Source organism: Lolium rigidum, unplaced genomic scaffold (assembly GCF_022539505.1).
Source record: "Lolium rigidum isolate FL_2022 unplaced genomic scaffold, APGP_CSIRO_Lrig_0.1 contig_8472_1, whole genome shotgun sequence".
Lineage (NCBI taxonomy): Eukaryota > Viridiplantae > Streptophyta > Magnoliopsida > Poales > Poaceae > Lolium > Lolium rigidum.
In genome coordinates, this window is record NW_025901520.1 from 494405 (window position 1) to 510196 (window position 15792).

A 15792-nucleotide genomic window follows, 5' to 3' on the forward strand; every position below is an offset into this window, starting at 1 on the left:
AGTTGCAACATGTCTTGGAACCGAAGAAACTCAGTTTCACCCGACTTGTAACTGTTGAGAAACTCATTTGCAAGTACACTTGCAACTAGAAAAAATTAGTTCACCACTCGACTTGGAACTAGGGGAAAAGGTCTCACTTGCAACTATGCAAAAATTTCAGTTGCAACTCGACATGTACCTGAGAAAAATTTCAGTTGCAACCCGACATGTACCTAGGAAAACCTCAGTTGCAAATCGACTTCCAGCTAAAAAAAACCTCAGTTGCTACCTAACTTATATCTAGAAAAAACATCAAATGTGACTTGAGGTTAAAGTCATTTAATTTGAACCACTGATACAAAAAAAGGGTTGTTTACGGAGAATTCCCAACTAGGGGATGGAGAAAATTAGGCTTACTTGTTCTCAATATTAATTTTTTAGGTTTTCATTAAATAAAGGTCATCACTGTACTTGGATGCAAAAAAGATGTGCCTTGAGTGACATGAACTCTAAATCACCATCCCGAACCTACTCAATATAGAGAATAAGAGTGCTTCCACGGATAAAAAGAGAATAAGAGTGCAATGAGAATCAGAACCTCGTCATAAAAAAATTAAAAACTTCTATGTTACATCATATCATCACTATTATAGAAGACTTGTTCCACATAAAAAACATATTGGCAAATTTTTGCCATAACAAAAAGAAAACTTGTTCAACAACCCAACAAACTGGCTTCAGTCAAATGACAACAAAAATGATTAAAAAATGAGAAGGAAAACAACGAGAGAGAAAACCCTGATAAGAAACAAAACGCGTGAAAAATACCGAATCCAACTAGCTAAAAGCTTATCATAAAAAAATCAACCAAAGGAGAAAACGAGAGGGAAAACGACTTGTTAAACAAACCCAAGGCCCAAAATCAAGCCCAACAAGCTTTTTTTTTTGCGAATTCATCAAGCCCAACAAGTTAGAGCATCTCCAGGAGCTCATCCAAATTTGGTCCTCTATATCTCCATATAGATGATCATCCATAAAGATTCCTTTTTAGATGTCCCCAGTTTTCCAGCAGATCATCTATAACCAGGACATCTATATTCTCTCTCCTATATTTTAATACTATCCTATAACTACTATTTAACAGATTTTTTCCAACGGCTCTATTTTTTGAACAGATATTTTTTGAACAGTTAGATTCCCAACGGCTATATTTTCAACGGCTATATTCCCAACAGCTATATTTTCGTATCTATATATACCACCATCTCCCACCTCTCACTACATTCCTGGTTGTAGCTTCTTTGCTCTCTATCCACTCTCTCACGATACAATGAGCACCTCTTGGGATATGATGATGAATTCATCGTCGTCTTCATCAGGCGACGATGAACTTATTATGGCAGCAATCGCCGAGGAGGAAGAGCAGGGAAATGCCCGACGCCGTGGCGGTTCCAAGATTGGACGTCAGATAATTGACAGAGGAAGAGATGCCGGATTTGTTCTTCTCTGGGATGATTACTTCAAAACAAATCCTCGCTACCCCAAGCACTTATTTCGGCGAAGGTTTGTCATTAGAACACTACTCTGTGTTTGTATATTTTCAGTACCGTGTCTCATTTACCTTTTTTATGCACAGGTTTAGGATGTCCCGTGATTTATTTAACCGCATAGTTAATGGTATACTTGAGCATGACTATGAGGGTTATTTTACGCAAACAAGAAATTCTGCTGGAGCTCTAGGGTTGCATCCTCTGCAAAAGATGACCGCGGCAATGCGAATGTTATCTTATGGAACCTTCTCCTTTTGCAATTCAATTACTTGTGCATAGCGAGCAGATTTGGAAGCCTCTTTCATCTCATCCTTCTCTTGCTTTTGTGCCCACACAGATTGTAATGATAACTTGCAAGAACTACCATCGGACATGGGATTTTTACCTTTGCGAGCTTCTTTCTCGTGCTTGGTACCGGAAGGTGCCTCCTCTCGTTCAAGCATTTTGGAAGATACACTTAAGTCATCATCAATAATAGCAGCAGCAGAGACACCTGGACTTGCATCAGACTTCTTCTTTTGTTTTTTTTGAGAAACTTCAAGTTCTCTTAACTCCCACTTTGGATACTTCACAAACTCTAAATAACAGTGCATGAATGTAAAAGGCTTTTTATTTGGATCATTTTGAATAAACATAAGGTGTGCCTCCTCTTTCTGCAGCAAGAAATGTGTAGTTAAAATATGTAGCAAAACACATATAGAATATTACACAGGAATGGGAAGATAGTTAACAAATGTTCCAAAGCATACCTTCTCGTCTAAAGTTGCCCATGATTCTATCAACACCTTGTTCTCAAAACTTGACCAATTTTTCCCCTTCGGGACACCCTTTCTACTCGGTTTGGGTTTACCAGATGCAACAATATTTTCAATTGGCGTTGTCACTTGTTCTCCAATTGGGCTAAAATTCTGTGTGTCACCCCAATTCATGTCACCGGAACCAGTATTCAACAGGTCCAAAAAAGATCCAGAAGAAGGTGCCGGTGAGCTGTTCATCTCTGAAGTGTCCATCTACAATAAACATCACAATTTAGTGTCTACACAAAATCAATTCACAACAATGTATTCACTGCAGTAGCAAAGCAGTACAGAAATTTCCATATAGATGCGGTACTGCGAGAACCAAGACAGAGCGAAGCACAAAAATCTAGTTCCATGCGATGCAGTACCAAGACAGAGACAGTATAGCAAAGAAGAAATTCGACCCTGCCCTCCACCGCCCGCTATTCCCTTGCTCCCAACCACCATGGCGCCGGCTCCCATGCCCGCCGCCACCCCCTGCTCTCATCTCGGCCGCCGCCGCCGTCCGGTTCGCCTGCTCCCATCTCGGCCGCCGCCACCCCCTGCTCCCATCTCGGCCGCCGCCGCCGTCTGCTCCCATCTCGGCCGCCGCCGCCGTCCCCGATTCGCCTGCTACGCCCTGGGCCCTTCATCCAGCGCCGCCGCCGTCCCCAACTCGCCTGCGCCGCCCCGGGCCCTTCATCCCGCGCCGCCGCCGTCCCCATCCGCGATGCAAAAGAAAAAGTACAGGGCGCATACCTTCGGCGAGTCGCGGACAGGCGCCGGCGTCCTCCTCCTCGTCGCTGCAGCTTCCTATTCGCGCGGGAGCTGGGCCGAATCGCGTGGGAGGCGAGCGGAATCGCGCGGGCGAAGCAGCGATGATCCCGGCTTGGTCACCCGAAGTGGAGGACGCACCCGAGAGATGGATGGTCATGTATCGACCCATGTCCATATAGATGTGCTGCTGGAGACGTTTTTTGGGGGTCTGTCCTCTATATTTGCTATACATGTCCATATAGATGAGCTCCTGGAGATGCTCTTAGGAGCCTATCTGCGACACTAAACAGGCCTGAGCCCCAGCTTAGTTGTCAGCTAGAACTAGCAATTCCCTTCTTAGTTCTTACAAACGTGGAACAGTAGAAAAATCAACTATAAAAATTGTAGGTACAAATAGTTAGACCAAGTAAAGCTGATTAGTTAGTCGTAGTATGATTGGAGTTATATTTATATCACGCGTTAGAGAATCGATAAGTTAAAAAAAAAGGTACCGGGCGTGAGTTTCCTGGCACCTCGTCACCTTCAATGGCGCACGCACCTATCCGCGTTTCGTTCGCGGTCAAGAAACGCTGCTTGACTTGGCATGACACGCGCTCATACCCGGCCATCTCCGCCGGCCCCCGCGCGCTCAAACTATATAATCCCACTCCAGCAGATATCCAACTCATCCATCGATCGCAGGACAGAACACAACAGCGACATCCTCACATAAAACCTCACATCTTCCTAGTTCACCGGCCGTTTTCGACATGAAGCCCGCCACCGGCATCCCCGTCGGCAGCGCCCCCGCCGCCGGCACCTGGTCCTCGGGCCTCTTCGACTGCTTCGACGACTGCGGCCTCTGCTGCCTGACGTGCTGGTGCCCGTGCATCACCTTCGGCAAGGTGGCGGAGATCGTGGACCGCGGCGCGACGTCGTGCGGGACTGCCGGAGCGCTGTACGCGCTGCTGGCGACGCTCACCGGGTGCCAGTGCATCTACTCCTGCACCTACCGCGCCAAGATGCGCGCCCAGTACGCGCTCCCGGACGGCCCCTGCGGCGACTGCTGCGTCCACTTCTGCTGCGAGCCATGCTCGCTCGTGCAGCAGTACAAGGAGCTAAAGGCCCGCGGCTACGACCCCGACATCGGATGGCAGCTCAACGCCGAGCGCGGCAACGGCAACGCGCCCGCCGTGCAGATGATGGGCCGCTGATCAAATTCGCAAAGGTCGAGAACAAGTGTTCTTTCGTGCTTGGTAAATTACAACATAGCTAGTAATAATAGTGACTTGTATATAAAGTTTATAGTGTGTATTGTACGAATACTGGCGACATATAGGTACGCGCGTACGTCACGACTGGGATTGAGTTTGTAATGTTCGTATGCATTTTGTTCCTTGTATAATAGTATTTGTTTGGCTTGCCGCCGAAAAATGAGGTTCTGCCCAAGCAAATCTTATAATCTGCCCTCTAGCTCATAACCGGGTTGTCGATAATCTTGCAAGGCGAGCTCACACAATACCGGAGAAATCATTGCCAGTGATCCGGAACTTGGTAAACATTTGCTTTGTCGAGTGGTGCTAAGAAGACACACGGCAAAGCCAACGAACTTGGTAAACACTGACAAAAACACACTGCAAAGATTTGAACACGGCCGGTGACAACAGAAAAAACAGACAACTACAAAACGAAAGTGAGAAAATTGTTCTTTGCCGTATTTGAGATGAAAACACACTACAATAGTTGTTTTCTGTGGAAAACGGCGCCGAGTGGGCTCTGTCATGTGTAAAAACTCGTCAAAATCTTTGGCACACGTGACAAAGCTGGCATTTTTTTGTAGTGACAGTCTTTCATGATAAATGTAGTGATTTTTTTCTTGTCTATAGGCTACATGCAGCAGCTATTATAAGGGATGCAAAGTGGCACGGCCTCGCTTCGTAGTCAAAATCGGTTAAGTTAGTTATAAGTTTTTTCAACAAATCAGTCTATTTAAACTATATAGTTCCTCCATCTAAAATATAATATTTAACTTTACCTAAATACGCTAATATATACACATTTTGGCTATAGATAGATTTATATAACTCCATTTAGAACCAAGGAAGTAATTTTTTTTTACGGAATTATGCAAGATGCCATTTGCAACCCTAGGTATCATGCACCACTTGCTCCGGATGCGGCGGAGACAACAAGAATTTGTCAACGGGCGCGAGCTTGTAGTCTGGTAGCAATGCTATGACGATGTAGAGTGATAAGCACTGGCATTAAATAATCACGGTTCTAACACTTGCAGGTGATCGGATCGACACGCTAACTTGGAGATATTCTCAATTAAGCGGCATGCCAACTTGATTTTGGATGAAACTGGCCCTTAAGGGTCGGTCAATGGTCACACCCCGCTGATGGCTTTTAAAAAGGGGATAAGTTTCTCGTTGCCTCAAAAAATAATTCCTGTTGAGGAAAATTAGAGCATGCACGGCGTTTTTTAAAACTTGGTCTTAAGATCATTTTTTGTCGCGTCCTCCCAAATATCTTTAAAGGCAATTTTGGATGCGTCGGATACTTAACCGCGCCCAGCCATGCTTTTCAAAAGTTGTTTCGGTCGACGCGGTTTAATATGGTCCTCGATGTCTCGAGGCCATCTCCACTACACAAGGGATGTTACCGACACACTGAACGAAACGCGAATGCGTCGTGCCAAGTGCAGGTCAGCCTTATCCCGTCCCATCGCTACTCCTTCCCACCCAAACCTCGCTGCCGCCACCACTTACATCCTGCTCAGCCATGGTTCCTGAAGATCCCAATACGACGGTGAAGAAGGCGATCGACAAGGAGGCCGGCAATCTGGCAAGACTGCTGCTAAGAATGGTCTGAAGGCATCCTTCCACAAAAGGTTGAAGGCGTCACCGCCAAAGATGAAGCTAGAACCGTGGTCGCGAGAAATGTGGGAGAGCTTCAGCAGCCTCCACTGCGGTGCACGTGGCAAGGTCGAGACCGCCGCGAGGCAAGGTAGGCGCATGGCCGCCGGCATGAAGGCACCATCGGTCACCAATGCAGTGCACGTGGCGGCGCTGCCTGCGCTGGCAGGGCCGGTGGAAACCCATGGAGCTTCATGGTGAACGGCACCATGTACATTCCGGGGAGTGCCTCCTCGTCAATGTCGGGGGTTTTGAACGAGAACGGCACGCTGACACAGAGGTTCTCGCCGCATTACGCCGAGAGCCTGCCGCACGGAAGGTTGAACCCCAACACCATGTTCTCCCTAACTCGTACGAGGAGCGATGTTAGGAAGCCCACGAAGGTGACGTCAGCCTTCCCTTCTTAGCGCGTATGAGGCCGCTCTAGTTCGAGGTAGCGTCGGTAACCCATTCGACGGAATACCGGCAAGCGGCAAAGTTTTCTTGGACGCAAGGGAAGCAGAGGCGAGGGAGAATGAGGAAGAGAAAGACAAGGAGGACGAGGAAGATGCTGTTGAAGTGGACTAGGAATAGGATGAGGAGGAGGATGAAGAGTAGGTGGCAGGGGAGAGGGAATCAAGAAAAATAAGGTATCGTTGGGCACGTGCGGGCCCAAGTGGAAGCTTCTAGAGGATCAGTGTTTCTGCAACTCTTAGGCGACGGCGAGCATCAACGTGATCACTTACTCCAATCAAAAATATGGCGCCTACTGGGAGAGGATCAAAGTGGAGTTCGATGAGCGCAAGATTGCGAACAAGGGATATATTAAAATGATAACAAAGAGGACCCGAAAGGCTCACTAGTAGAAAAAGGGGTCTTTCGTCCAACCCTTTAGTACCGGTTTCCTTACGAACCGGTACTAAAGGGTGCATTAGTACCGGTTGCACTGCACAGACCTTTAATACCGGTTCGTGACAGGAACCGGTACTAAAGGTACCCTTTAGTACCGGTTCGTGTCACGAACCGGTACTAAAGGTTTTTCCTGCTCCCCACGCACCTCCACACCCCCCCCCCCGTGGATCGCCTTTTTTTGCTTTGTAAAATACAAATGAAAATGATAGTAAATTCAAAAAAATAAAATGTTTTCAGATTCTTGTATGTTATGCAACCTAGTATTGGGGAAAATTAACAAATTTGAATTTTCACTTTTTTTGCAAAAAAGTTTTGGAAAATGGTAAAACCGCAAGAACTTTTGCGTACGACGTCGAAAAAAAACGTATAATATATCAAAATCATCGTGGGAAAAAGTTACATCCGAATTCACCAGGGTTTACCCGGTTAGCCAAATTTTAGATTCTCAAAATTCCAAATCAAAATATGAAAGCAGGAAGATTTTAGGTTTTTTCCAAAACTTTAGAATTTTATATATTTTTTATTTTTTAAAAATTAAAATTAATAATTATAAGATTTTTTGATTCCCAGAATAACTTTTACTTTTATCAAATTATAAGATTTTCAAATTTTCAGGTTTAAAGTTTGGCAAAAAAATATTAAAAGTTTAAACAATATATAAAAATAATACAAATTAAAAAGTTAATTTTATTTATTTATTCAACATTATTATTACATCATTACTTTTGTTTATTAAAGAAATTATTTGCAATACAAATAATAAAGAAGTGTCACATTGACCAACATGTTAATAGGATTGATATGATACTACTATCAACAACATGCGCGCGAAGCACTTGGAAGTGGGACGGAAAGGAACCCGGAAGTTAAGCGTGCTAGTGTTGGAGTAGTGTGAGGATGGGTGACCGACCGGGAAGTTTGACCAAGGGTAAGTAATTGACTAGAGATTAAGTGTAGTTAGAGACTAACGGAAATATTAGAAATTATGAAAAATGGGAGTGAAAAAAAATGGATAAAAAAATTTAAACGAAATAGCCTTTTTGTGAAAAAAAATAAAAAAAAAGATCTCCAGCCCCGCGGGCACCTTTAGTACCGGTTCGTAAGGAACCGGTACTAAAGGATGGAGGCCTTTAGTGCCGGATCTTTAGTACCGGTTCCAAAACCGGTACTAAAGGCCCTTTCAAACCGGTACAAAAGGGGGGTTTCTCTACTAGTGGCTGTGTCATCCCCGTGGAACATCACACATTCGACGGTGAACACATTCAATTGTGAAGAACCAAGAAGGCGTCATTGATCTTGAAGCGTTGGTCTCAATGACCGCGGCATCCGATCAAATGTGTTAGGAAATAAAATATGTGATCAATTGTGTCTGGAAGGGATGCCTCCCAGGAGGTGTCTGTTGGGGAAGAGGTGTCTCCCCAACACACCCCTTCAGCCTGTATATAAGTGGGTCTCCCACATTGCAATGAAATAAGAGAATCATTTTGCTTCATTCCTTTATGTCTCTTCACTCTATACTTTAACACGTTATCAGCACGTAGATTCTACCAAAAGCATTTGGCCTAATATCTAAAGAACGATGTCGGGCGGAACATGGCGTTCACTCACATGAACGCACTCGTGATCAAGACATTGTCGGTTTTCGTTGCAATGTTTCGGCATGCATCTCATTCACGCCCAGGAAGAAACATCTATTGACATAGATCAACTAGCATGCAGTGCATGCTCAATCGGATGAAGATTAGAGGAATCAACGGAACAATGCATATATACTAATCAATTCTCTGGTTGCTTCAACATGTGCGTACATGGGAACAACCGAACAATTATGGAAAAAGTTTCGATTCCACAAGCACGCACGGCAGCATCCGCAGCAATGCTACACCTACGGACTCAACCAACCCAGTCGTAGAACTCAGCATGCAGCCCGATTTTTCAGGAAGGATAGCAAACTCAACTAACCAACACATTACACGTCAGTCCGTAGAGCTTCCGTAGCATGTCTTGCCCGTAAGTCCAGCATTATTGCAGCAGCATCCGTCTCCACGGCGCCCTTTCAACGCTGCGTGACAATTGAAAGAATGAAATTCATCGCTAGGTGATCAATTAGTGCATCAATTGACAATTTCACTACACTTTGGTTCAGATTAGTAAACTAATCGTTGTATTCTTTCTCTTAGATCTTTCAATCGGGACAGAAGCAACCGCTACAGGCGACTGTCTTCACGCAAGGTACGAAGCGATGCGCTTTTTCATGGCATGAGGCCCTCGGCCCGGACGTCCGTAGCGCGGCTTCTACAACACAGACGCAGCGAACAGCGGCCGTCGACCACGTTGCTACTGCTACTAGCAGAGGCGCGCGGCAGCGACGTCCTCTAGAGGATGACCCCGCGACTGCCTGATCCATGGCGTGGAAGCGTCTCGCAGTGCGGCCGCATACCTCGGCGGCTCAGCCTCGATGGCACTAGTCACGGCGGAGGCGGCATGGCCCAGACCCCCGTCTCTTAGCGGGACTGTTCCCCGTGGCGGTGGCGGCCAACGGCGGAGCAGCGGCGGCCTCCTAAAAGGCTGGCGGCGCGGTGAGCCTATCCCGGATTCCCGGCTGCCCGAAGCGGTTACCAAAATCCCCTAATGAGATGGAACCGACAGGAGAAATTCTCTCTCTTGTGATTTTCCAAATCAGCTCCTGAATTCTTTGGTAATCACAAAAGTCCATGAAATTTCTGGTTCACCACCAGAATTTTTAGATCTTGAGATCTATCTCTTCGACTTACATAAATTGCAATCGAGTTTTGTTGGACTCTAGTTGTTTTCAGCAGTTTGACTATTAGGTTACTGTTATTTGCGAGACTTTAAAGAAAATATACATGATAACCTATTGTGTCCTGCTGAATTGCATAATAATTAATTTGACGTATGTATTACATCAGTAATACTGTTGCAAAGCAATATGTTGAATCCATTATTCGAATAGAATATGCAGTTTGCTTGCAAATTAAGAAAACATCACGTAGCAAAGTGTATGACACTTACATAACTATCTCAAGTTTATACTTGTGAATTAGAAGGTAATTGATAAGTGACATCTACTACTTAACCGTAGATTATGCACTATTGCCTTGAGGTCTATATTATGTCATTCAGATATAATGACCCCTTCAACTTTGCACGTAACTTATGGTCGCATTAAGGCGAGAAATTAATTTCTTTACCAACTGTGAGGTCTACACCATCATGTAGTGATTACCTTCAATGTGTTTTAATTAACACAAGGTTGTGAGAAACGCCATAAGAGTGAGATGTACACTACTTAGTAGTGATTATCTCCATGTGTTTTAAGCAAAAGTGAAGGCATAATAGTTATGGCATGGGATCATAGCAACGGAATAATTTTCATTTGCAACTATGATGTCTACACATCTGGTGACTACCTTGATGAAGTTTTTCCAAATGCTTCGCAACTTCATAGCATTTGTCATTGGTTGAGACTTTAGTGTCAGGTACTCCATCAAATGTGGAACCAAGACATTGGCGACGATAACATCGCCATGTTATGCTATGAAGACAATTATGCAAAATACTTGTATAATTTGGTGATTACCTTCCATGCAAACACAACTTATGAGACGTCATCATAGCTACGAATTAATTTTCAGGCACAACTGAGAGGTTTAACACCATTTTATGGTGATTACCTTCATGTGTTATAAATAACATAAGGCTGTGGAGGCTATGATCGATGAGAATGTCCATAAGAGTGAGGCACCACTAGGTGGTTGACTATCTCCATGTGCTTTAAGGAAATTAAAGGTTTGTCCCTTCTGAGGTGATTAACTTTAATTTGAAGATCTACACCACATTGTGGTGTTCTTGTGGAAGGCTTGACCTATGAGTCACTACGAATCACCATGACCATGATTATGCTCAGCCATAGCATTTTCATCCTACTTAATTTACTGATGGTAAATTAATGCATGAACATTGCATGCATCATATGGCTGACCTTTCTCGAAAGGTAGTGCGATGAGATGACATTATGTGGGAGTAATCATTTAACATGGGTCCTGGACATTGATGATTTTGTCGACCCGTGGCCATGTCGCCATAGAAACTCCACATGTAGATAATGTCATGGCTATTTATAAGATAGCATAATCACAATGACTCAATTCTGAAATTGAGTATTTAAATGGATGGTGAACATCCATTTTCCCTTTTGGGATCTCCTTAAGGAGATATATTGTTATAAGCATCACACAATGACTATTCATTCGTGTTCAGGACTTCGAGTCCGTTGAAGCTTATAAGTTATTTTGTCTATAAATCAACATTGGGTTGAGATTATATAATAAGGCTATTTCGGATACATATCTGATTGTAAGTCCTTACTGCATTTTACATTCTCCTATATGGTAAATATAAATACCATTTTTATTTCAGGGTGAAAATATGATGAACTTCTTATGAAGGATTATCACGTTCAATGGTTGTTATACCATTGCCTGAAATTCATGCTTGCGCTCTTAGTGCTAAGCAAATTAGTGGTTAAAAACCACAGAGAGTTAAATGTAAAGTGAAGACAAAATGACAAATAAAAATGGAGTATATATCTCAAAAGGGAATGGATCATTTAAGAGAAATGATCGCAATGACAACACTGTTTGTCAAAGGGGTGGTAGTACGAAATATCGTACCAACGGTTACCAATATGTCAAGTATTGGATTGATCATACCACCAACTCCTTATCGGAGAAGGAAAATGAGTTCAATGGGATAAGATTGAAGTTCAACTTCAAAGGAACAACCAGAAATATTCTGGTACTGTAGAAGGAAAATTAACTCCGCTACAGTGATGATATACTTGTGGATGGTCATTCCCAAGATGTCCTGGAGATCTCGTGTAGTCTCCTGGTTATCCCAAATATCATTAGCCTAGAATTGTGCTACTACATGTAGTATAATTCGCAACATTATGTCCCGAGGACATGATAGTTGAGAAAATTGAGTGTTTGAATCATTTCATACTCAATTTTGTTGCGTACACAATAATTTTTCCTCCTTTATCACCATGGTATGGGAAGTTAGAGAAATTATTGACAATTCTGTTGACCAACACTTGACTGTTTCAATATTCCCAACAATCATAAGATTTTATGTGCACTGGACGTGTCATAGGGGAATTAATTTTAAGGCACTCTCACCTTAAAATTCAGAATGAGCCACACATTACTCTTGAAAGCATTCAAGAATGTATGTGAATTACTCAACCATCGTGTGGGTTATGTTGGTGCTTCGTGGTTGCACAGATGCATCTTTAAGATGATCTTATGTGTGTATCATTCACACAAAACCATATGAATACTGAATTAAGTGCTCAAATTGACGAATTTAGATGAGAGTGTCCTAACGTGGGATAATACCATTGGAATGAAATTGTCGCTGAATTTGTTTCACGAACATTCAATGGTCATATTCAGTATATTTTGTACATACCCACAATGGTTTGGCTGGATCTCTTCTGAAAGAGAGTCAAAGTGGCATGGCCAATGTTACAGAATTGTGATTTGCCAACATTTAGTTGGCGGTAACATGCGGAATCACACACCGCATGTTTAATACTGCGTCCCCTTGCAGTTTGTACGTGGAAATAGGATTTCCCATCTGTGGTAATCGGTTGCATCCGATATGACCACCCCGGCGTATGTCATGGGCCCTCACATATATTTGGGATCTATGTGAGGAATAACTGTGGTATGATTGTTAATCCGTCACATACCTTAACCCTGAAAAGGGAGTTATGGGCATGTACGCTGATTGCTTTTGCAATAAGGACATTTTCTGGCATTAGGGGGAGATGTGTACCACACGGAATGCCAGGAAATGGGTAAGAAATGTCGTTGACATTTGATCCACATACTTAAGTAACTAAACTAGAGGTTCAGGTTATGAGAAATTTGCATTATATTGCAAATAATCTGCCAATATATTTACTAGTGACAATGGTGTCATTTGGTCATATATCGGATTGAGTGGAGGTACCTAATAAACCACTCGTCTCCCCATATGAGAGCAAGAGGGGGAGAATTCTGATCATATGAGACTAAGTTCTCTTTGTTTTTGTTGGAACAAAAGAGATGGTCGCCCAATCACCAAATGTGGTTCAACCTATGGTTGGATGACACCAGTAGGATGTGTATCATCCAGGACCCAGCACAGTGTGCACACATTTTTGTGTGCTGGGACATCGAAACACCTTGACTCTGTTGTTATGGGAAGTCACAACGAGTTGAAAGGCACAATGAAAATTCCACTGCTGATACTGATTCATGAGAATCGTATATGAGAAAGTCTACATATGACGACATATAAATCTTCCTGGCAATTGCTAAAATCCTTTTGGGCCCTGAACCAAAATCCATGGAGAGTGTTGTTGCACTTATATTGGTTCAAATGAAAGGAAGCAATTGAGGAAGAATAGCGCTCGCTCATCAGAGAGAGGTATTTACGATAGTAAAACCCTCTCCTCATAAGTATCTCCCATAAGGGAAGAGAGAATGAGGTGGTGATAAAGCGAGGCTTTTGTAGCACAAGGGTTTTTGCAGAAACCCGACATCAGTCATGATGTGACATACCATCTTGGTACGAGTGGAATTATGTTTCGATACTAAATGTCATTGGCAGTACAGATCCATGTGGTTGATGTATGTAGTTGTGCCTACATACTCCCCCCGGGTCAGTCGATCTGGATTTATATGTTAAAGTCTTGAAGGACTTAATATTCTGAATCCAAAGGAAAATCGCAACATGTGTGTGTGAAACTTCTGAAGTCATTCTATGACTTGAAGTAGTCGGAGATAATTGTGTGGTACAACCGACTGTGTGAGTTCTTCCACGATAAGGATAACTCTAATGTCAATGATTGTTGATTGTACTCATGGCTAAATCCTTAATTGGATTTTACGTCACCTAAGTGGTGTTGATGATCTTATCATCAATGTCTTTATGCGAGACATTTGAGATACACACAATCATTTTAAGACGGAGATTTGGGTCAAACCAAATATGCTTAAGTTTTTAACTTGAGCTTGTTCCCCTAGGAATAAATGTATATCAGTCTTCATATATCCCGAAATATTGAACAAGTTCAATACGGATATATAATATCAGAGACACATATGGTCATATTCTACCTATTATGGGATACCAATCCTTCAAAAAGTGGGAAGATGGTGAAGTGATAGATGGAACTGAAGTTCCATATCCACCATCGAAGCACTGAGATATCTTGCAAAATATGCCAGGTCTGACATTAAGTTCGTTGGCAATTTATTGAGAGTGCAATCCCCCGAAAGGTATAAGGTTTGTGTATGGATTATTCTAAGATATATCCAAGACACAAAACTCTTGATTAATTCTAGTATGAAAATCAAGATAGGACCAATGTGTGATATTTGATAGTGGCTAATTATCTGATCCCAAGAGTGTCATATCAAAGACTGGAGTTACTGGAAGAGTATTCAGAAGGTAGTCTTCAGAATAGACTCTAAATGAGTCCTTCCGGTGATCATTCTGCAGAAATTATATGAAACATCACAAGATGTGTATGAATTCGCAGAATGATTGACCACATGTGAGTTCATGTGGAGATTCATTCGAATCACCTATCATTATCTACCAAGATAATGTCACTTGTATTGCTTATGAGTTATATTTATCCTCATAAATTACAGAAATGTAAGAGGGTAATTTGCAAACAAAATATTGTGATATTTACAGTATCTCTACCAACAGTTGTATTCCATAATTAAGTTTGTGGAATTGGTATGAGACAACCTTTAGGTTTGCAATGTTGAGGGGAGTAAATCCCTAGTTATAACTCATTGATGATCTTCCGATCACTGATATTGTACTCTTTTTCCCTTTATGAGTTTTCCCTAAGGTTTCTCATATAAGGTTTTTAATGAGACAATATAAATACAAGTGTGGACGTATGACACATGGTTTCTCCTTAATTTTTCCCACTGGGTTTTAAAGGAGTTTTCGGTGGCATATCGTTATAATATTTCTCCTCAATTTTTCCGACAGGGGTTTTTTAGGAGGAGTCTTTGGATTGCAATATACAGACGACAAATTGATCAAGGGGAAGTGTTAGGAAATAAAATATGTGATCAATTGTGTATGGAAGGGATGCCTCCCAGGAGGTGTCTGTTGGGGAAGAGGTGTCTCCCCAACATACCCCTTCAGCCTGTATATAAGTGGATCTCCCACATTGCAATAAAATAAGAGAATCATTTTGCTTCATTTCTTTATGTCTCTTCACTCTATACTTTAACAAAATGACCGCGGCATCAGCGTTGCCCCTAGCAGCCACATCAGCAGCTGCGTCTGAGTCGTGATTCTCGAGAAGCCGGAGCAGCAAATGACAACTGAAGAGCCGCGGGCTCGAGGCAACCCGTTTTTGAATATCATTTGTGCCTCAGTTTGTAATGTTGAACGTGACAAAACGACGGCGGGAACGATTTCTTTTCTAAAGCAGCGACCATATTATTAGTGGCGTTGTACTTGCATCAAACAGTAGATAATTGATGAGATTAAAAATACGTCACAGAGTACTTGAGTTGTTTTGATACGGAGTACAAAATTTGCCTAGAGCTAGCTTCCGGGCAGGTGGCTGTCACCTTCAACGGTTATCGTTCGTAGTCAATAAAACGCTGCTTGACTTGGCACCTAGCAAACTAAGCACAAAACGCGCTCATCATACTCGGCCATCTCCGCCGGCCCGCGTGCGCTCAAACTATATAAACCCACCCCAAGTCCCCAGCAGCTATCCATCTCATCCATTGCAGCCGAAAACACAACAGCAGCGACATCCTCACATAAAAAACCTCACATCATCCAAGGTCACCGGCCGTTTTCGAC

General features: G+C 42.9%; 1 protein-coding gene across 1 annotated transcript; it reads left to right on the forward strand.

The window, feature by feature from the left end:
• Nucleotides 1-3777: 3777 nt before the first annotated feature.
• On the forward strand, nucleotides 3778-4523 carry LOC124682318 (cell number regulator 10-like). Its single transcript, XM_047217031.1, has one exon. It carries the CDS (start codon nucleotides 3835-3837, stop codon nucleotides 4276-4278), a length of 444 nt encoding a protein of 147 aa, XP_047072987.1. The 5' UTR covers nucleotides 3778-3834; the 3' UTR covers nucleotides 4279-4523.
• The last annotated feature ends 11269 nt before the right edge of the window (nucleotides 4524-15792 follow it).